This window comes from Tenebrio molitor, chromosome 1, assembly GCF_963966145.1.
Source record: "Tenebrio molitor chromosome 1, icTenMoli1.1, whole genome shotgun sequence".
Classification (NCBI taxonomy): domain Eukaryota; kingdom Metazoa; phylum Arthropoda; class Insecta; order Coleoptera; family Tenebrionidae; genus Tenebrio; species Tenebrio molitor.
Window position 1 is genome coordinate 16,878,140 of NC_091046.1, and position 20,094 is coordinate 16,898,233.

The 20,094-nt window shown below is 35.7% G+C and overlaps 4 protein-coding genes and 1 long non-coding RNA gene across 6 annotated transcripts in view; 3 read left to right on the forward strand and 2 right to left on the reverse strand.

Moving 5' to 3' along the window:
- Positions 1–20,094, reverse strand: part of LOC138122237 (uncharacterized) — a 99,324-nt gene that overhangs the window by 28,474 nt on the left and 50,756 nt on the right. The window lies entirely within an intron of this gene.
- Positions 1,272–1,985, forward strand: LOC138122213 (nicotinamide riboside kinase 1). Its single transcript, XM_069036403.1, has one exon. The coding sequence runs from the start codon at positions 1,272–1,274 to the stop codon at positions 1,920–1,922; it is 651 nt and encodes a 216-aa protein (XP_068892504.1). The 3' UTR covers positions 1,923–1,985.
- On the reverse strand, positions 1,977–3,975 carry CSN3 (COP9 signalosome subunit 3). The gene is made up of 7 exons (XM_069036385.1): positions 3,800–3,975; positions 3,494–3,739; positions 3,220–3,437; positions 2,962–3,174; positions 2,770–2,910; positions 2,545–2,715; positions 1,977–2,496 (listed from the first exon to the last, which is right to left on the reverse strand). Exons 1-7 carry the CDS (start codon positions 3,852–3,854, stop codon positions 2,248–2,250), a joined length of 1,293 nt encoding a protein of 430 aa, XP_068892486.1. The 5' UTR covers positions 3,855–3,975; the 3' UTR covers positions 1,977–2,247.
- Positions 4,001–10,079, forward strand: LOC138122176 (tetratricopeptide repeat protein 27). Its single transcript, XM_069036332.1, has 3 exons — positions 4,001–4,677; positions 4,731–5,549; positions 9,054–10,079. Exons 1-3 carry the CDS (start codon positions 4,131–4,133, stop codon positions 10,016–10,018), a joined length of 2,331 nt encoding a protein of 776 aa, XP_068892433.1. The 5' UTR covers positions 4,001–4,130; the 3' UTR covers positions 10,019–10,079.
- The window catches only part of LOC138122182 (serine/threonine-protein kinase dyf-5), a 47,509-nt gene continuing 37,688 nt past the window's right edge, over positions 10,274–20,094 (forward strand). For both annotated transcript variants that reach the window (XM_069036345.1, XM_069036344.1), the window contains exon 1: positions 10,274–10,407. In XM_069036345.1, coding sequence (XP_068892446.1) covers positions 10,289–10,407 — 119 coding nt within the window. In that variant the 5' untranslated portion in view covers positions 10,274–10,288. The remainder of the gene's footprint in view (positions 10,408–20,094) is intronic.

Genomic DNA, 20,094 nt, shown 5'->3' on the forward strand with positions numbered 1-20,094 from the left:
AGAATTGGTTTGGTTGATTGTGCATACCAACCGATGTTGCCAAGTTTGCTTATTTTAAAATGTGTATAACTTGGAAACTAGCCAAAGGAAAAAAAAAATTACAACGAAATTGAACTTAACTCTTCAAATAGTGTAACCCCTCAAAAGATTGGGCGCCATTTTTGAGACACCTGTATACTAACGTCACGCCTGTTGGTAAAGTGGTGTAGCGTTAGTAAACCGGTTCTAGTAAAGTCGGCGTTAAATCCTATTTACACGTCAATTAACACCGGTGTTAACAACACCGGTTTAAGTAACACCGGCGTTGGCGGTCCGTGTAAATGTACTCCAAGACTATACCTTCGAAATAAAATATCGACCAGGCACACGTATGACCCATGTAGACACACTCAGCAGGTATCCGGCTATCCGGTTGCGGACATAGAAGTAAATAACGCCGATCTGACGGAAAGTGATTGGCTCGTGTCAGCACAACTACAAGACGAACAATTAAAAAGAATTCGGAACATCCTAGAGAGCAAGATTAAAAACGAGACTCGGCAGTATTTCGAACGTACCAGCTGAAGGACCAGAAGGACAACAAAGTATACTCTTTGCTTGTGGTATTACTGTTAAATTCATTTTATACATACTTAATTGTTAATTAGTAAAAATTATTTGCAATCGTCAATCAAACCAAGAACCTGATGACGTGTTTTTTTAATAAATGAGAACAGAATTATCAAAATAAATAAATTCATTATATTATCTTTATTGTTTAATAGCACCAATTTACATCTTTAACACATTCCTAAAAATTCATTTTACATTGTTATTTCGCAATCACTGCAAAAACTGCAAATCACGTAAATGACGTTACTGAAGACGAAAAACATTCCTAAACATAATTGAGTTTAGTCTTAATACTTACATGTAGATATTTACATCAAAATTCCAAGCTAAAACCGCAACACTGCCAATACTGGTAATTATTAAATAACCAATATAACCTTACTTTTTCATCTCTACCTCTGGGACCGCAAGTCAGAAATTTAGCCATTTTCTTTTGTTATTAAGGACCTGTTATTACCCAATTACTTCTGTGTTTGCTGGTAAGTATGAATAAATGTAGTATTTATTTGTTTAATAATTATGAGGATTTAGCATGCATAGACGTTATTTAACGTAAATTGTGGTAGCAGATGATCCACGCACGTGTATAATTGTGAAAATTGGCTATATTACAATTATTTACAACCACTGGTAACAAATATTGGAATAATTTTCAAATCATGTCCAGTAAAATATTAATAATTGGCATCAGTGGCGTAACTTGTGGAGGCAAAACCACATTGGCTTATAAATTAAACAAGATGTTTCCAACATCTAAATTAATTTCTCAAGATGATTATTTTCTTGATGTTGATGATCCCCGGCATACGTGGATAACGGAACTAAATCACATCAATTTTGATATATTGTCAAGTTTAGATATGGAAAAAATGGAAAATGATATTAGAAAATTTACAAAAAACAAGAAAGTTCCTAATATCTGTAATGGTTCAAATAGTACATTTAAAAATATCACAGATATTAATGAACTAAAACATTCACTGTCTGAAAAACTTAAAACAAATTGGGAAATATTGATTGTAGAAGGTTTCTCAATTTTCAACTGCAAAGCTTTAGAAAAAATATTTCACTTAAAGTATTATTTTACCTTATCAAAAGAAGAATGTTTCCAAAGAAGGAGTCAGCGAAGTTATGAACCACCTGATTGCCCTGGATACTTTGAAAAATGTGTTTGGCCAGAACATACAAAACAACTGGAAGAAGTCCAAACAGAAGTCGAAGGTGTAGTATATTTGGATGGACGTTCAAATAGAGTTTTGGACGAAGTTTTGGTCGACATGGCCAGAATCGTTGGTGAAGATGAAGTATAGTTGTTACATTCCCCTGTGTTGTTGATTTTTATTTTAATAAATAAAATCTACATGTAGCAAGTATATCAGTATTTTATTGTAAATAACCTCAGTACAATGTATGATTTTTATCAATAGAAACACAAAAATAAATAATATACAAGTTTCTGAGAAAAGGTATTGAACTACGAAAACACACAGTGTTTATAATTAAATAATAATTTAGATTACAAATTCATGAGCTGATCATCCACTTTCATCATGAAAAAGCTTAAATATCAGTAAGTGTAGAAAAATAATAAGAGAAAACTGAAATGATGCTGAGCATAACAAACTAACTGATTTTTTACATGGCATATGTACTTTTGCTGGGCTGTTCTTCATCCTGTACACCACTAGATTTTTTAACATATACTGGATTTACCTGGATATCTTCATCCATTGCAAGAATTTGTTTATCAAGTTCCATGCACAGGGTTAACTGCGCTTCTAAGCTTTTTAAAACATCAGGACCTCCATATTTATCAGGTTCATCTCTAAAAACAACCATTCCATCTTTCTGGTTTATCGTTGCATAAATTTGTTGATCTTCAATCTGAAACGTGAATTAGCATGTTATCCTACAAAAATACATAACTACTACCATGTGTAATATATAACGTTCTGCATCAGATGGACCTGGTAATCCCACCCTACTTGCAACATCAGACAAGCTTAATGTCAAAAATGTCTTTGTCAGCCTTTGTATATTTTTCTTATAAAGCACTGAGGATACTTGTTTGACAAGACCTAAATTGTGATCCCTGGTGAATGCCTTGATAACAAATTCACTACAATGTACTGTTTAAAAGAACCATTAAATGTTTACCTCTCTGTGTTTATTAAGTACAGAGTTTAAATCTGCTGTGTTGTTTGATGTAAATGAGGTTGCTAAATCATTATAAGGCTGAGATAACGGTTTGATAAATCGGGTCACCACTTGGGAAGCATATTTAGGCACTGCTTGTATCTACAAGTTCCAATTAATAAGCAATAAGTAAACCTGTAACAAATGTCTTACTTTTCCATGTAACAAAAGTGATACTAAAATGTATTTTTTGTAAGCTTCAAGCATAATATGAGAAACAGCATGAGCTGGGGTTGTTATAGCTACTTCAAAAAAATACAGAGCTCGATCCAAATTTCTTACTGCTAAATATATCATTCCTCCATAATAATAATATAATAAGAAATATTTTGCATCAAATTGGGCCCCATTTGGATTGTGAACAATCTACAAATTAGATATAAAACAAGTTTTATTTAATAATTCAATTACCTCTTGACAAATTCCCGTAATATCTGTATCTAAAACTTCTAATGCAGGTTTAAAACATTTAGCAAGCAAACACAGCTGGCATAAATCAGCATGAATTGACGTTAACTGTGAATCAAAAAACCTCAACTTTGATATAGCTTTCCTTAGCAGCAGAATTCCTTTTAATGGTTGCTTCTGTTCAACTAAATAATTTGTTAATGAGTGACATAGTTCAGCAACTGCAACAAGAACACTCAACACAAATAAAACCAAAATTTAAAAATGCTCATAATACATGTGTCAGGTGCTAGTCTAATTTGTTCTCCATTACATCCTTGAATGAATTCTTGAACTTGTGCAAACCGATTGTCTTGAGCGTTAGCTGTAGTTGTTGTATTAAATTTAGCGCACAATACTACCATATAACCAAGAGAATGTTGTTGTAAATCTAGAGTCTCCAACACGTTGTCCAAGTGTTGCGTGTTTTTAAGCAGAATATCCGACGATTTGTTTAAATATTCACAAAGAACTTTGTAATTTCCTAGAAACATAACCTCAATTACTGTTTTAGAGATCAATTTTTTTCTGAAAATTTACAAACCATGAGAAGATAATGTTCTAACCGTTGTCACAAACTGTTCTAGGATAGATGCCATTTCATTCGGATCTAAAAAAATTACCTTTTACTAAATAAATTAATACTATTTTTATACACTCTGTCTGAATTTGACAACCGGTGCAAATATTTGACACATTAAATAATTGCCAACATAACATGAAACATGGTAAAATTCATGTACATGTTGGTCCTCCTGCTTGTTGTAGAGGTTATGTCTATGTGCATGTGTATCGTTTACGTCTCGTGTTAAAGTTGTGCACTTATAACATGTGTTTATAACAATTTACCATTACAAAATAAAATATAATACACCATGTCGGACATACTTGAATTAACTAAAAAGTTTCACCTTCACACTAAAACATACAAAAATATACAAATTGATAGAACGGACTGGTTTAGCTTAATAACACAAGAAAAGTACTGGAATGAAATTTTTGATTTATCATGGGATAACGTATTATTGAAAGAGTTTTTTAACTCAAAGAATAATGAAGAAAGAGAAGAATGTTTCAAGTTTGGAATTGCCTGTTTTATGTGTTTTGTTCAATGCAATTTTACGGGTCCTGTAATACCAAAGACTGTAAACGATTTTTTGCAAGGAGATAAATTTACAAATAACTACTTTGCCAATCGTCTATCAATGAATAATGAAGATATTAATGTAAACACTAAACATCCAGCCCTTCTAGTGGTTTCTGAAATAATATTTGATGGCTGCATTATTCGGGATATTGTTAACTTGTGGTGGTGTTGTCGTGCATTAATGGTGCATCAAGATATTTTAGAGGAATTGAGTCCCACACTATTGTCAAATGCTGATCGCTTATATAAATTAATCCAAAGAGTACATGTAGAAGGTTTGTTAAATTTTTATTACAGATTATAATAATTATAATACATTTTATTGTAGGTTTTATAAAAGCTAAACTTGATATTGAATTAGCACACTTGTATCTCAAGTTTCGACATATTACCAAAGCTAAGGATCATGTTATATCAGCTGGTGAAATCTTAGGAGTACAGTATAACTTGATTGGAAAGTTGGGTAGACGCACAAGGTACCAAGCAGATGATTTAGCACAATTAGCACTTAATATAACATTGATGGAGAAAGAAGATATATTTCGTCCAGAAATAGATGATATCACAATTCCACCAAATCTCACTCTGGATGATGAAGTTAGATTAGATTATGTTTTATTTTCTGAAGCAAGTGAATGTACAAAATTACCAAATGAAGAACAGAAGCTAATTTTAACTATTGTGCAACAAAATTTAATTTCTTGTCCTTCTGATGAATTGCAAACAGAAGAAATGTTACCCTTTATAGAAATGATACTCAGTCAGAAAAATACATACTGTGTTCGTGTAATGGCATTGCTATTACGATGTAAATTTGAGAGCAAAAATAAGAGAACTATTGAGAGATGCTTGAGACAATGTGAGGACATTGTTAATAGCTTTAATAAAGAAGAGCCACCAGTGTTTAATAGAATTGGTGATGTATTTGGAACAGCTTTGTTACCAATTTGGAAAGTTCAGGCACAATATGCAGACATATTACTAAATTTTGGTTTAGTAAAAAACAGTTTGGATATTTACTTGCAAATTGCATTATGGGAAGAAGTTATAGTTTGTTATACAATTTTGAAATTGAGAGAAAAAGCTGCTGAAATAATTAGGCAACAACTCAAAACAAAACCTACAGTGAAGTTGATGTGTCTCTTAGGTGAGTAAAAAATATATCCAGGGTTGTGATTATGTATGGAACTGGTTCCATCCTACTAAAAAGGTTCACTTAGGACTCATTAAAAGGTACTTATCAAATTAAAAACAAAACAAAAAAATATCCAAAAATTTCAAAATACAAAGCCAACTTAAAAAGCTTATTTTTTTTAGAATAAAATGATATAATAGGTATGGTGATTTGTTCGACAGAATTTTAAAATAAAATTAAAACTTAAAATAAAATGAAAACACGTAAATGAAGCAGCATTTAAAATCCGTCAAAAATTAGAATAAACCAAACCTATGGCAGTAGTGAATGTCGCAGTTCGATTATTTCATTTCTTATTGAAATATCTGACTGGGAAGATTAAAATTTTGTAAATAATAGGAGCACCTAATTGGGTACATAAGTTTGATATTTGAAACTTTACCATTCACTTAGGTATACAGTATGTAATTGTTTTCTAAGTTTTGTGCTCTTAAATGACAAAACTAAACGAAGCAACGAAAATTTTATAAAATGTTTCAGTTAATATTTGAACAATTGGTATCTTTCAAATTGATTAAAAAATGTGATTCATATAGTTTCATAAATATTTTAACCAGTGGCAGATTCCGGTCTCAAAAGGCTTGACAATAAAATTTTGAGTCATATATCAAAAATTGGCAAAAATTACCATATCGGTTTTTTCACTATTATAATTGTATAGTAAATGCCATTCTTCGCTAAATTATTCCACTTTACATCCAATGTATAACGAATGTCATAATAGAAGCAAACAATTGTTGCTATAGAGAAAATATTTGTGTTATAAAGTTCGCTTTACTAGAGTTGGTCTGTGGCTTTACTTTCATTTTGACAACAATGCCTGACAGTTTGTTTCAACGTAAAATATTTTCATTTATCTGCAGTTCTTAAAAGGTGGTAGTACACTCTTCAACATATAGTGCTTGTAACTTCCTAAGGAATTCTGACTTAAACCCTAAATAAACCGAACAAAGACCCTACTTAAAGAAATTTATTGTCATATTGTGCCTGTTAATCACTAGAGGGTCTCCGACAAATATTTTGAGTACTACCCCAGGTAATTTTTTTCTCCGAGGCCGGCTAGTGATTGACAGGTACAATATCACAATAAATTTCTTTAAGTAGGGTCTTTGTTCGGTTTATTTATGACTTAAGCCAAAATTCCTAAGGAAGATAAAAATACTATACTTTATCCTCAATAATTTTAACCTTAGAATTTTTACAATTTTTTCATAGTGTGAAACCTTACGAGAGATAGGTTAGAATTAGCGTCAAAATTCAATGACATTTTTAGAAATTATTTGATACGTATTGACAAGTAGACAATTAATTGACAAATGGATAAAACCAAATTTACATTAGAAAAATTTTCGTTTCCCGTTTTTTTTTTGCAACCAACTGTACAATCCACTTACAGGTAAGAGACCGGTCATTTTTGCCCGTTGGGTGCCACCAAATATTTGGCTGAGGTTATTTAACACCCTACCATAAATTACCGGATGGGGTGGTTTAAGATGTTTCTTTGTTGGTGTGATTTATGATTTTAGTCAATTTTTCTATTAGAGGTAAAAATAAAGTTTGTCTCAATTCTAAATTTCCACCAACACTGCATTCTACCTTACAAATACAATCGGCAACACTGTTTGGTGAAAAATGTGTCAGGTTGTATTTGGTAGGTTATCATTCTCTGTGTCGTTTTTACAACTCAAAATTTTACAGTAAAGGAAAAGAACGATGCCAACGTTTTTATATCTTCGAAACATTTTACTAGAGCATTTTTCATTTTAGCGTCAAGTAAATTATGTACACTTGCTTTCAAAACTTTCCCGTACACCTATTTTTCGCTGTATTAAATCAGGGTAGTAATTAATCAACTCTGACATTTAAACTTTTGAAAAGTCAAAATGCCTCGACTGACAGAGCAAGACAAAGTTTTGATGCTTTCCAAATTAGAAGAGGAGTAGTCCATAAGAAGGGTTGCTACTCATAATGGGCTAAATAACAGCACTGTTCTTCAAATAAAGAAGAGGTGAGAATAAGAAGGGACCGTGAGTAGAAGGCCGATCATAATTTTTTCTAGTTGCTGTCAATGTCATCTTTAACCTAATCTGAGAATTACTCGTTCACACTGCTTAAATTCTGCAAAATCGTTGTTACTTGATTTTGAATGTGTACGCGATAGTTTTGAAAGCAAGTGTACGTTATTTTCGAATCATGTTTCTAAAATAATTATATTGCCAACTTTGGTTATAACAATCCCTAATTTAGAAATATTTTTATTTTGCCAACATAATTCAACAGGTGGTGGAAATTTAGAATTGAGACAGACTATACTGTACAACCGGGCCTAAATGTGGCAACATTTAAAACCATTCTGTGTATCCCAATCATATCCCAATAGTCTGCAAATATTTCATTTTTGTTGTATCCGTGGAGATAAGAAAGAAAAATCAAAGCCATGTTGCCATACGTTATTTGAGGTAAAACCGACATAAAATCACTTCTTGGAGATGCTGAAAATAATAAAGTAGCCCCCATATCTTCAAATCTAAAAAATATAGAATTTATTTATTATTTTTCTCATCATTCTCTAACATGAATTGACATTGCCCCACGGAGTTGTACCGCGAATTTTGGGGCACCAGTATATACTGTAGGATTCAAGAAAGTTGAGCGGTTGAAAGAATGTAAAATGTACCTTAATTACACTAAAGCGCCGCGAATATTTGCTGTGTAACGGTACCAAACATCTGTTTGTATTTGTGTACCGCTTGACTTTCCATAGTTTCTTTCCCCTGCCGCACTGCTCAACTCTCTTGAATCCTACAGTACATAGGATCAACAAAAAGAGATCAGGGACGTCTATACATATCAATATTAACTCGGGGATCTTGAAAGCACTTCCGTCGATCCAATATAATTATTACAGCTTAAAGGCTGTATGACACGATGCTAAATTTTGTAGAAAATTTGTTATAAAATGAGAGAGACCCTCGATCAGGACCAATGAACGTTCAGGATCATAGTCTGTCTTTGTCATTTGTACAGAATTTTGTGTGAAATTTAGTATCGTGTCACACAGCCTTAACACACCAACTTAGAGTAACATCTCGATCTCGCTTATCTAACGTCATAGTTATTCGGTTCCGACACTAGGGCAAAATTTATTGCTTGCAACAGAGAATTCATTTGTTTAAACGTCGGACGGACGGAAGAAAATCTCATAACATTGGGAAAAAATATACTCAATTAAAAAAACTGAAAAGATAGCCACAATTTCTGAATTGGATCGTAGATATGTCGTACAATATATTTGCTTAAATAAACGTTGTTCAATCATGTCGTTTAATCATCAGTTCGATCTGCCGTTCACACGGATAAGCAAGGTTTCACTGTAGCAATAAAAATCTCTTAATGTTGTTATGAAACTTTTTTTTTATAATATTAGATTTATTGTTGGAATTTTACATTTTATAGGTGACGCTACGGACGATGTTAGTTGTTACGAAAAAGCGTGGGAAATGTCAAAACGGCGTAGTCACAGAGCACAAAGGCATTGGGGTCAATTTTTCTTTGCACGAAAGAAGTACGAGGAATGCATTCCACATTTTGAAAAATCACTCAGTATAAATCCACTACAGTCCAATATTTGGTTTGGACTAGGCTTTGCCGCTCTTCAAGTAGAAAATTGGCACACAGCAGCTACAGCATTCCGCCGCTATACCACTTTAGAACCGGACTCATTCGAAGCCTGGAATAATCTGGCCCATGCGTACATGAAAACTGGAAATAAACGCAGCGCTCACCAAGCTATGACGGAAGCATTGAAGTGCAACTTTGAAAACTGGAAAGTATGGGAAAATATGCTTACGATCAGTAATGATCTTTCCAATTACTCGGATGTAATTCGTGCGTACCATCGTGTGCTTGATTTGAAAGAAAAATATTTAAATATGGAAGTACTGACCTCACTTATTTATGGCGTATGTAATGACTCAAACGATTCTGAGGGTAATTCTTCACGAAAATTTTTACAAAAAACTCGTGAATTGATGGGGAGAATAACTACATTGTATCCAAATAGCGGCGGTGTTTGGGAATTATACGCTACGTTAGCACCTGTTCCGTTATTGAGAGTCCAACGTCTTCAAAGAGCGTTCAGAGGTTATACACAAAGTGGTTGGGATAAAGACCCAAAAATTTGTTTCCAAGTCTTAGTTGTTTGCAGTAAGTTGGGAGATATTATACTTGAGGAAGAAATTGAAGCAACAAACACAGTTGTAAGTTCAATTAAATTGAATTTGGCATCAGCTGTAACTGCAATCAGGAAGCACAATTGGGATGAAACTAAAGAATTGGAACAAGAAGTTTCAAAACAGTTGAACCTAATTGTAGAAAAAATAAAAAAGGGAACGACTGCGTTTAAAGTTGATGTCAGTTAAAGTATTCTGCACATGAATTTTGATTTTCCTTTATTGTTTGCTTAATAAAAATTATGTATAATTCTGAGTATTAATTTATAACCAGATTTTTGACAACCTCTTATAAGTAATACTATTTTAAAACGGCGAAAAGAACAATTTGGTGAACGGAAATAGGTAGACTTGTAATAAAGTGTAAAGGGACGGTCACGTGATCTGCGCGCAAAACCAGTCTGTGTGGTCGAGTCCATTCGCCGGAAAATAGGGGAGATTTGTCAGAGAGTTGTTTACATGTTTATGCAGTGCAATTTTATTTATACCACTTTGCTTTATACCTACGCTTACCAAGTTCACCCAAGGCTTCAAATCTGTCTTCACAAGCTAACTGAAGATAACTTTACAGTGTTTTCGTAAGTACAAAAAAATAATAGGAAAATTAATTTTATAACCTCACTTTCAATAGCAATTGACTTGTAAATGAAATGAAATAAAAACTTAACACCATCGGAATTTTGTAGGTTTTGTTTGGAATGGCTTCGCATCAAACTTTTGGCCAGCGTGGGAAAATTTTACAGTCAAGCTCTTGAAATTATAGCCAGCGTTATCGCATTTATGAAACACGAATCAGTGTGTTAGAAACAATCAGGAGTTATAAAATTTAATAAAAAGTTGATTTTACGTGTAATACTTTTATCCACAATTCTGCATGCATAAATTACATTAGTATTATAAAATAATAATGCTAGACTTCGCCTCCAAATCTGGCAAAAATTCCCTATTCATTATTATGGATTATATCATAAACTGCTTAAAACGTTTTATTCTACTGTGAAAATTTCCCATGATGCGCCACTGTCGTGATTCCCAGTGATTCTCATTTTCTCTACGCCACTGATGTATTAAAGGCCGCGCAAGCTAAGCTCCGCCCCAGGTCCTTTACAGTTTAATACGATTCTACCTAGTATGTGTGGAGTTTAGGAAAAATCCATACCCAAAAAATGCAGTTTTCCATCGTTAAACCACAGATTAACTTATTTATTACAGAATATATTCACAGGCTTCTAACGTAAAGTCCATTCAAAAATCAAAAAAACCACCAACGTCGCAGTTTCCTCGATAATAACTATTGGCAACACTGTTGAGTGTAAAATTTGGTAATTTTGAGGTTAAGTGTTTATTAAATGTCTTGTTTTTCTGGGCATGTTTAAGTAAAAAATAATAAGAATCAATAAATAAATGAAACGTGCTGCTAATGAAACAATATGAACGGAATTCAAAGCAATTGAATTTCATTTTGAATCAATTAAATGTCATAATTTATACCTAGTTACCAACATAGTACCTAGGGTGTTTTAAATTTTACCAACCTAAAACAACAGGTGCTGGTTTTTTGATTTTTGAATGGACTTTATGTAAAGTAGAGTGGTATATAAGAGAAAGTAGGCTCGATCGTGGTTCCTAGGGGAGTGTTTGACAGTTAGATTTAAGTTGGCAACCTGCTTTTCACAAAATTTGTGGAGGTAATTCAAGCAAATTTAAATAGTTAACATATACCGGGTGATCAAGAAGGATTGTTTAAGTTGGCAGTACAATTAAGAAATTTTTTTAATTCGGTTATTTATAACACTGCAACTGGATATGTTTTGTTGATTTATTTGACAAATATATGATATAGATATACAGGGTTATTCTAAATGATTGTAGTCGAAGTAGGCGTAAAAACTGAATGTAAAATTTGTGATTACCGCTCCACATAAAAAAATCATCAAAATGATGTGTTAAATTGGGTGCAACCCAACTCACTATTTTTAAAATTGATTGTAGAACAACTCAATATTTCTGGATTCAATCGTTAATTTAACAAAAATAAATAAAAACCTCATCACTGCACTTTTCACCTAAAAAATGACAGTGACAGCGACACAACTGACAGTTCACATGAAAGCGGCAAAAACGTAATAACACGGGCATGGCCTACTTCGACTACAATCATTTAGAATAACCCTGTAGTATTAAATATGTATATGTGGTTTACTAACTTCTTCATCTTCATCAGATAGCGATTTAGATGATGAATTATTGAAAAACATCCCAAATCTCATCATGAGATTCTAAAATAGGTTGTGCTCTAGGGGTAAGGGGGGAAGTAAAAATCTCAGATAATTTCACTTTGAGTTTCTTAAAAAGAACGACACATCTCACATCTCAACTGAAGTGAGCTGAGATTAACTGAAATCTCAGTTAAAAAGAAGAACTAATAGTTCGTGTTGTGAGTGTGAACTCTTGAAAAAGGTTTTATTTTAATTAATTGTTATTTTTGTTGTACATAGAAACCTTAGAGACTAAAACAAAACACAATATAAACCTACTTTAATTGCCTTTCTCAACACTCCCCCACAATTAAAGCTCTATATAATGCAAATAATCTCTACGTTAATATTACAACAATTACAATAGGTCATTTCGACAATAGCAACAAAAAATGTTGAGTGGCGAAAACAAAAGTAATTTTACTCTCAAAAAAGAAACTTATGGATGTATCTAAGTTTGAGTTTCTTTTACTCCAATAAGCAATCTTAATTTTTCGAAAGAAGTTCGTGGTAATCCTTTTGTCAAGATATCCGCCCTCTGCTCATTCGATGGTATATACTTGACATCGATGATTTTGCTCATTGCCAAATCCCGGACAAAGTGGTACTTGACGTCTAGGTGTTTCATCCTTCGGTGCTCGTACTTGCTCAGCAAGTGTATGCAGGATTGGTTGTCTTCGAACATGATGGTGGAATCCTCGTAGGTGACGTGCATGTCCCGGAGGAGATTTCTGAGCCATACAAGCTCAGCAGCAGCGCATGCCAAGGCGACATACTCCGCTTCCGTGGATGAGAGAGCCACCGTGTTCTGTTTCTTCGTCGACCAGCAGACGACGTTTCCATGGACTTGCAGTAAAAATCCCGTAGTGGATTTTCTGTCTAAGGATCCTGCCCAGTCTGAGTCTGCGTAAGCTGCGAGGACTGGAGCTGTCTGCCTGCGGTAAATCAGCCCAAAATGTTGAGTATCCTTCAGGTATCGGAGCATACGCTTCGCCTCAACCCACTGCTTGTCGGTTGCGTTTGCTTGAAAGCGACTGTAAAAATTTAAAGCAGCACTTAAATCGGGCCTCGTACAAAGCATAAGATACATCAGACACCCTATTAATTCGCGATATGGTTTTGTATCAACGATGCAATCTGCAGGTTCAACTTGCTCGGGTTGAATTTTTGCATCCATCGGAGTTTTTGCACCCTTGCAATCTTGCATGCCAAATCGAGTCAGCAATTTCTTAATATATCCGAATTGAGAGAGTCCCATCTCGTTGTCGTTCCGGGTGATACTTATTCCAAGAAAGTTCCGCAATTCTCCGAGGTCGGACATGGAGAATTCTCTTTTGAGAGCGGCTGTAACCTGGTCTAGCGTCGTTTTGTCGTCTCCAGCCAAAATTATGTCATCTACATACAGCAGGAGGTAGATTTTTGTGCCGTTTTGTATCTTTATATACAGGCAACGGTCATGTGGGGATTGTTTGAAGTGAATCCCTTTAATAAATGTATCAAACCGTTCATTCCAAACACGAGGTGCTTGTTTAAGACCATATAGTGAGCGATTTAACTTGCACACGAGTCCGTCTTTTCCGTTGATTCCATCAGGAACTTTCATGTAGATTGTTTCTTTCAGTTTTCCGTGAAGAAAGGCGTTCTTCACGTCCATTTGCATCGCATGTAGGTTGTTTTCGTGGATTACTGAGAGAAGTGTTCTTATGGTTGTCAACCTTGCCACAGGAGCGTATACTTCGTCGTAGTCTATCCCCCTTTTTTGTGAACAACCTTTTATCACCAACCTCGCCTTGTACCGTTGTGGTTCTCCGTTGGCGTCCTTTTTCAGTCGAAACACCCACTTGTTGTTGATAGCCGTTTTTCCAGGTGGCAATTTCGTGTAAGTCCACGTTTCGTTAATATCCAATGCGCGCAATTCCTCCAACACAGCTTGGTACCATTTTTTTCTGTCTTCTAGGTTCTTGATATCCTCATAGTCCAGGGGTGCCTCGTCCACATAGGCCTCGGCGTTCAAGGCTATGACAGTGTACTCGTCGAAGTACTCGGGCTTCCTTTTAGTTCGACTAGAGCGTCTTGGTAAGCTTGTCTGCGTCGGTGTGAATTTTTGAGTCTTCGCTCCCGGAGTCTCCGTCGCATCATTCCAATTTTCCTCTTCATCTTCATCGGGTTCTTCATTTTCGAGTTTCTTTTCTTCAGTGTCCTCTTCTTCCGCATCTTCTTCTTCCGTATCCTCCTCCCGATCCGCCGTATTAGCGTTACCATAGGGTGATGGAAACGTAGCCTCATCGAAGATGACGTCATGCCCAACTACGACTTTTCGTTCTTCCAACAGCCAGAGCCTGTAGCCGTTTGGTGCGTAGCCTAGGAGAATGCATTTCCGTGTTCGAGTGTCAAATTTCCTCGGGTTTAACTGTTTTGGAATATGTTGGTATACCAAGCAGCCGAAAATTCGTACCTTTTTAAGGTTAGGTTTAAAGCCAAACCATTTTTCCGCCGGAGTGCAGTTCTCGAGTGCTACAGTTGGAGAGCGATTTATCAGAAAAACCGCTGTGGTGACTGCTTCCGTCCAAAACGATTTTGGCAAGTTGCTGGACAGCAGCATACATCTCGCCTTCTCCACTATAGTCCTGTTCAGCCTCTCTGCGACCCCATTTTGTTCCGGTGTGTAAGGAACCGTGCATTCCATCTGGATACCCTGTTTTTCGAAGTGCTCCATGAGTGCGTTCGTCATGTACTCACGACCATTATCAGACCTGAAGCGTGATATTTTAAGGTTGAAATGAGCTGTGGCCATGGCTTCATATTTTCTAAAAAAACGAGGGATTTCAGTTTTTGAACTTATGGGATAGGCGACAGTGAAATGTGTAAAGTCATCAATGAAGGTTAAGATGTATTTCTTTTTGTCGTGGGATTCTGGAGTGACAGGTCCAAGTAGATCACTGTGTACAAGTTCCAGTGGTCTATTTGTTCGTGGTCGTTTTTCCTTGTGCGGGAGTTTCGTTTGTTTTCCACCTACACATACGTCACACGGTGAAGTTTCAGCATTCTTCGCAGAGATCGTCACCCCGTCCACAATCTGTGACAGTTTTTGCAGTTTGCTGTTTCCTATATGCCCGAGCCTGTGGTGCCAAAGTTTCCCACTTCCGTCAGTCTTGCTGAGATTTGCCACCTCAACATTTTCCTGAAGTTTGAGCTCGTACAGTTTGTTCTTGCATTGTGCGACACCAATAATTTTGTCTCCCTTGAGAATCCGTCCGCAACCTTGCTTAAAGACAACAGCAAGTCCTTGCATCTCAAGTTTCCGCACTGATAACAGATTGATTTCTAATCCTGGAACGATAAGGACTTTTGAAATATAAATATTGTAGACTTTATTTCCAACAACAGATTTGCCTCGAAATTCTCCAAATGTTTCCGCTTTGAGTGTGACACCTGATTTGGCAATTTTAATGCACACAGGATGATCCAGTTTCTGTATATTACTGACATGGTTGCCATTTTTTACCAGATGTTCGGACGCTCCCGAGTCAAGGCACCAAACCGTGCTTTTCACATTTCCACTCAGGTAAGCCGAGAAACTGTGTTCATTTGAGAATTCACTTTCGCCTTCATCTGACGCACTGTTTGTAGCTACGTTAGCATTCCTACTTTTGAATTGTTTTTGTTGATGTTCACTTCTTGATTTATTTAGTCTACATTCTGAACGATAATGACCATATTTTCCACAATTGTGACATCTTCGTTCATTTTTCCATTTCTGTTTCGTTCCTTCCGGTGTGGCAAAAGCCAAAGGTGGCTGCGTTTCATTCTTGCTTTTCCGCTGCTTGCCTTCCCGTTTCCTGTCCTCGTCGCGCAGACGAGTCCTCACAAAGCTCATGGTGAGTTTTTCTGAACTGAGCGTCTCCAGGGCCGTGACGACGGAGTCGTATTCACCAGGCATCGTTAAGAGCAAATGGCACACGATGTCTTGTTCCTCCATCTTGGCACCAGTCGATCGTAGATCACGCATGACTCGATCAAATTTGAGAAAATGAGCCTCCAACGTTTCCTTCGCGGGGCTATATTTCATCAACAGAAGCTCTTTTCGTAGTAGTAACTGACCTGCCAAACCTTGACGTTCAAATGTATTTGTCAGTTCCGTCCAAATTTCAAATGCAGTTTCCTTGTCCTTTACATATTCCAAGTGACTGTCGGCCACTCGTTGGACAATCTGGGACTTGCACTTCTTATCCCTTTTCTTTAGTTGCTCCTTCTTTTTTACTTTATCTTGTGCCGTGATATCTGAGGCATCAACGGCTTCCACTGATGCATTCATCGGTGTTTCCAGGATGTCCAGGAGGTCGAGTTCATCAAGCAGAGTCTCCATGCGGAATTTCCAATTCGAAAAATTCGATCCGTCGAAGAGAGGGACCTTATTCTTGTCGTCGGCCATCGAACGTTGTTAGAACAAATTACGCGTATTTTTAAGTTCGTTAATTTACTTATGACTCTTATTACTCGTCGCGAACTGCGCTCACTGGGCCCATAACCTGTTGTGAGTGTGAACTCTTGAAAAAGGTTTTATTTTAATTAATTGTTATTTTTGTTGTACATAGAAACCTTAGAGACTAAAACAAAACACAATATAAACCTACTTTAATTGCCTTTCTCAACAGTTCGGCATTTCAAAAAAAAAAGTAGAGCGGTACAGGATAATGTACATGTGCTGGATGTAAATCATTTTATTCCACACTGTAGTTTTGAAATGTCAAACTTGTCAGTGTCTGAGGTAAGGTGCAAGCAACGGAAAACAAAGTGAAAATTTTAATAGTCACCCGTTATTTTGTAACTAGATTTTGACGTGGGTACATTCTAGCGAAAAATGTTTATACCCAAGTACAGTCAAAACAAGCATTTTATTCAAAATTTAATTTTGACAGTCCAGGAGTTTTTTGAATTTATTCTTGTGTCAAAACTAAATTACTCCCTAGGATTTAGGGATATTCGTTACTAGGTAGCCATAAATTTGGTTAGGTTGGAAGCCTCCACATAGCCATGTGGTTTCTGGTGGCAAACAAAAAATATCCCAAAAATGTAAGACAGCAAATTAATTGTATCTAACTGTTGCAAATAACTAATTTCTCTCTAAGTGATAGATGATTTTTCGTTTCACAATCAATTTTGGTTACTGGCGGCATATTTATTTAGATTTAGGCCCGGTTTCTGGAACGGTCCGATAACTTAACGGCCGGTTAAATCAAGCGTTGCTATAGAAACGCTAGAAAGTGACCAATCACATTACATGATTTTTGTATTTATCGGAAAGTTAACTAACTGGCCAAATAAAATGTTTCCAGAAACCGGACCTTAATCTCTCAAAGTAATCTCAAAGTAACCAACCTACGGCCCGGTTGCACCAACGTGAGTTAAATTTAACTACAAATTAAAATATACGAGAACATTGTTATTACAATAGGTAACTAAAGTAACGAAGCATTTTAACCTACATTTAACTTTAACTGCCGTTGGTGCAACCGGCCCTTAGGCATTCAAAATAACTTTTGAAAATTCCAGTTACACTACGCAGTTACACATGTTGGGGCTCGTCTTCCTTTGCTCTCCTGTCAGGCGGCTCCAGTTTTGGTTGGGAATTTAAGGAAATTCTTGAACAGTTTTAGTATAAAGATTGCAAGTAGTAAAATTTTACCAAGATTCCAAAATTTAAGGACCAATGTAAATATTTCAGTCACCTTGCAAGGTAGTTCTCTGGAAAAACTAGAAAAATTGTCTTCTTTTACTTATTTGCCAAGTACTTACCAATCTTCAAATTGAGACGGCGGCAACAGCTTTTTTATGTGGCTACTTAATTATGAAAATAACGGAGGCAATCCATGGATGTGATTATTGCTTGTCACATTTACAAGATTCAAATTCGAAAAAGAAAACCCCTTTACTGGAATTAATTTTTTACAAAGATAGAGGAAGGCTAAGTTACCCCAATGATCAATTTGTGGATCTAATATAGTTTGGGAATGAGAAATTGGAATTTTAACTTCACTTGCAATGGGTTTTGGGTAGGTTATAATGTTATAAACATTATAGATAATAATGAAGATTTACGACTATGAGCAGTTCATTCCAGGAGGGACAAACAATCTGCATTTTGCCGATATTCGGCATCTCTTTTTAGTAACTAGCAGGTCAGGTCACCACTATCGTAAATCTTCATTATTATAATCTTTACAATCTACCCTAAACCCATTGCAAGTGAAGAAGCTAAAATTCCAATTTCTGGTTCGCAAACTATACTGTAGTTTCAATTTGGTTGTAGGTCGTAAAATTTTATTGGACATTATGAGCGATTAACGGGCACAATGGTTGGGTTTGAAAAGGTTGGGAAGCGGCGCGTGCCGTTTGCCGTACAATGCAAATATACCAAATGTACAATACGACCCTGCTTAAAATATTACCTGCTACGATTTATAAGCCCCCCAAGATTTTTAACTTAAAGTACCATAAAATTTTACGACCTACAACCAAATTGAAACTACAGTACAATTTACAATAATTTCAATAATAGTAGAAATTCTACCAAGCATTCCAAAGGAAAATATAAATTTTGTTTTGAAGAATATCTTGACCTCATATCTTTCGGGAAATCCATTAATTCATTATCCTGTTCATGGTAAAATGTGAGTGAGACACTTATTTCAAAATTAGAACTTCCTGTCATTGTAAATTTTTGTAACTTGCAGTATAGTCCTACAGAAACTCTAGTGGAATTCGGCTTTGGTTGTAAATTTAACAACAACCAAAGAATAAGATTTTATTATCAAGTAATAACCGTTGTCAGAAATACAACTACCACTAAAGTGCGTCTATCGATATTTTAAAACGACCTTTTGCTTCCTTCAGTGGTTTATTGCCGGCTAACAAAGACTGTCGTAAAAGTAGTGAGTAACCGATCCTCAATAATCCGCAGGTACCATCGAGAGTTTTTGTTACAGGGGTAGGTAAATAATCCCCTAGTAATGAGACCATCATAAACGACCCAAAATGTTAACCAGTGTTTAAAAAGTCGTTTCAAAATATCGATAGACGCACTTTACCTGTAACACCCCTGCCTGAAGCTAACATTGCGAACCCCAAAACTGACAACCCTCATTAGCATTTATCAGTAGGATTATTGCTGCAGCATAAAATTCTATTTTTCAAGTGACAAACATAAATTTACAACCAAAGTCGAATTCCACTGGAGTTTCTGTAGGACTATACTTGCACTCAGACAAATAAAAAAAAATAATTAAAAAAAAATTGTTGAAATTATATTTACCGTTCATAAAAAATGTTGATTTGAGATTTTGAAAAAGTGTCAGATGTATGTGTGCGTTAAAACTGTTGAAAACAAGTCTATAAAACAATAATTGCATGCAAGGCAGGCAACCAGTACAACACATAAGCCCCGTATTGTGGCGCACCCTATAAAACAAAAATAATGCTTAGAACTACGAATGCGGCAGGCCGGATAAGAGACGAGTCTCTTATGAATCTAGGAGGCCGTGAATTTGAGTTATTTATGACGGCCGACAGCAACGGGCTCTTCTAAATGTTGGAGACCTCGTATAGTTATTTTCACACTTGTTATTTTCATGCCGCCGGCCGTTATCGACGGTTTTGCATCATTCAAAATCCGCCGGGAACGTAAAATTCCCGGCCCAGTACTTACAAAAGTGACCTTGACTAAAAATTCGCCAGAGAATGGGCAGGCAGCATTGAATATAGCCAACGGACTCCGTTTCGGCTCAGGGACGCGAGGGTCGCGGGTTCGATTCCGCTTGTGAAACAAATTTTTTACTTTTTAAAAATGATTTAAATTTGTCGGCATGAAACATTTTGTGGATTACACGTCCAGAAAATGTTTTGCGAGTGCTCGTGTTGCTTCGCCTCGGCTACGCAATATCACTCACACTCACAAAATATCATTTTCTGGACTTGTGATCCAAATAACTATTGGATAACTAGTCCAGA

What these genes read in the sequence shown, in the direction of transcription:
- LOC138122176 (XM_069036332.1), top strand. Translation starts at nt 4,131, where the DNA reads ATGTCGGACATACTTGAATTAACTAAAAAGTTTCACCTTCACACTAAA. An exon ending in CCAAAGAGTACATGTAGAAG is followed by an intron (nt 4,678 to 4,730) that starts GTTTGTTAAATT and finishes ATTTTATTGTAG; the next exon opens with GTTTTATAAAAGCTAAACTT. An exon ending in GAAGTTGATGTGTCTCTTAG is followed by an intron (nt 5,550 to 9,053) that starts GTGAGTAAAAAA and finishes TACATTTTATAG; the next exon opens with GTGACGCTACGGACGATGTT.
- CSN3 (XM_069036385.1), bottom strand. Translation starts at nt 3,854, where the DNA reads ATGGCATCTATCCTAGAACAGTTTGTGACAACGGTTAGAACATTATCT. An exon ending in TACTTAATAAACACAGAGAG is followed by an intron (nt 2,716 to 2,769) that starts GTAAACATTTAA and finishes TTTGTTATCAAG; the next exon opens with GCATTCACCAGGGATCACAA. An exon ending in AACGTTATATATTACACATG is followed by an intron (nt 2,497 to 2,544) that starts GTAGTAGTTATG and finishes TTCACGTTTCAG; the next exon opens with ATTGAAGATCAACAAATTTA.
- LOC138122213 (XM_069036403.1), top strand. Translation starts at nt 1,272, where the DNA reads ATGTCCAGTAAAATATTAATAATTGGCATCAGTGGCGTAACTTGTGGA.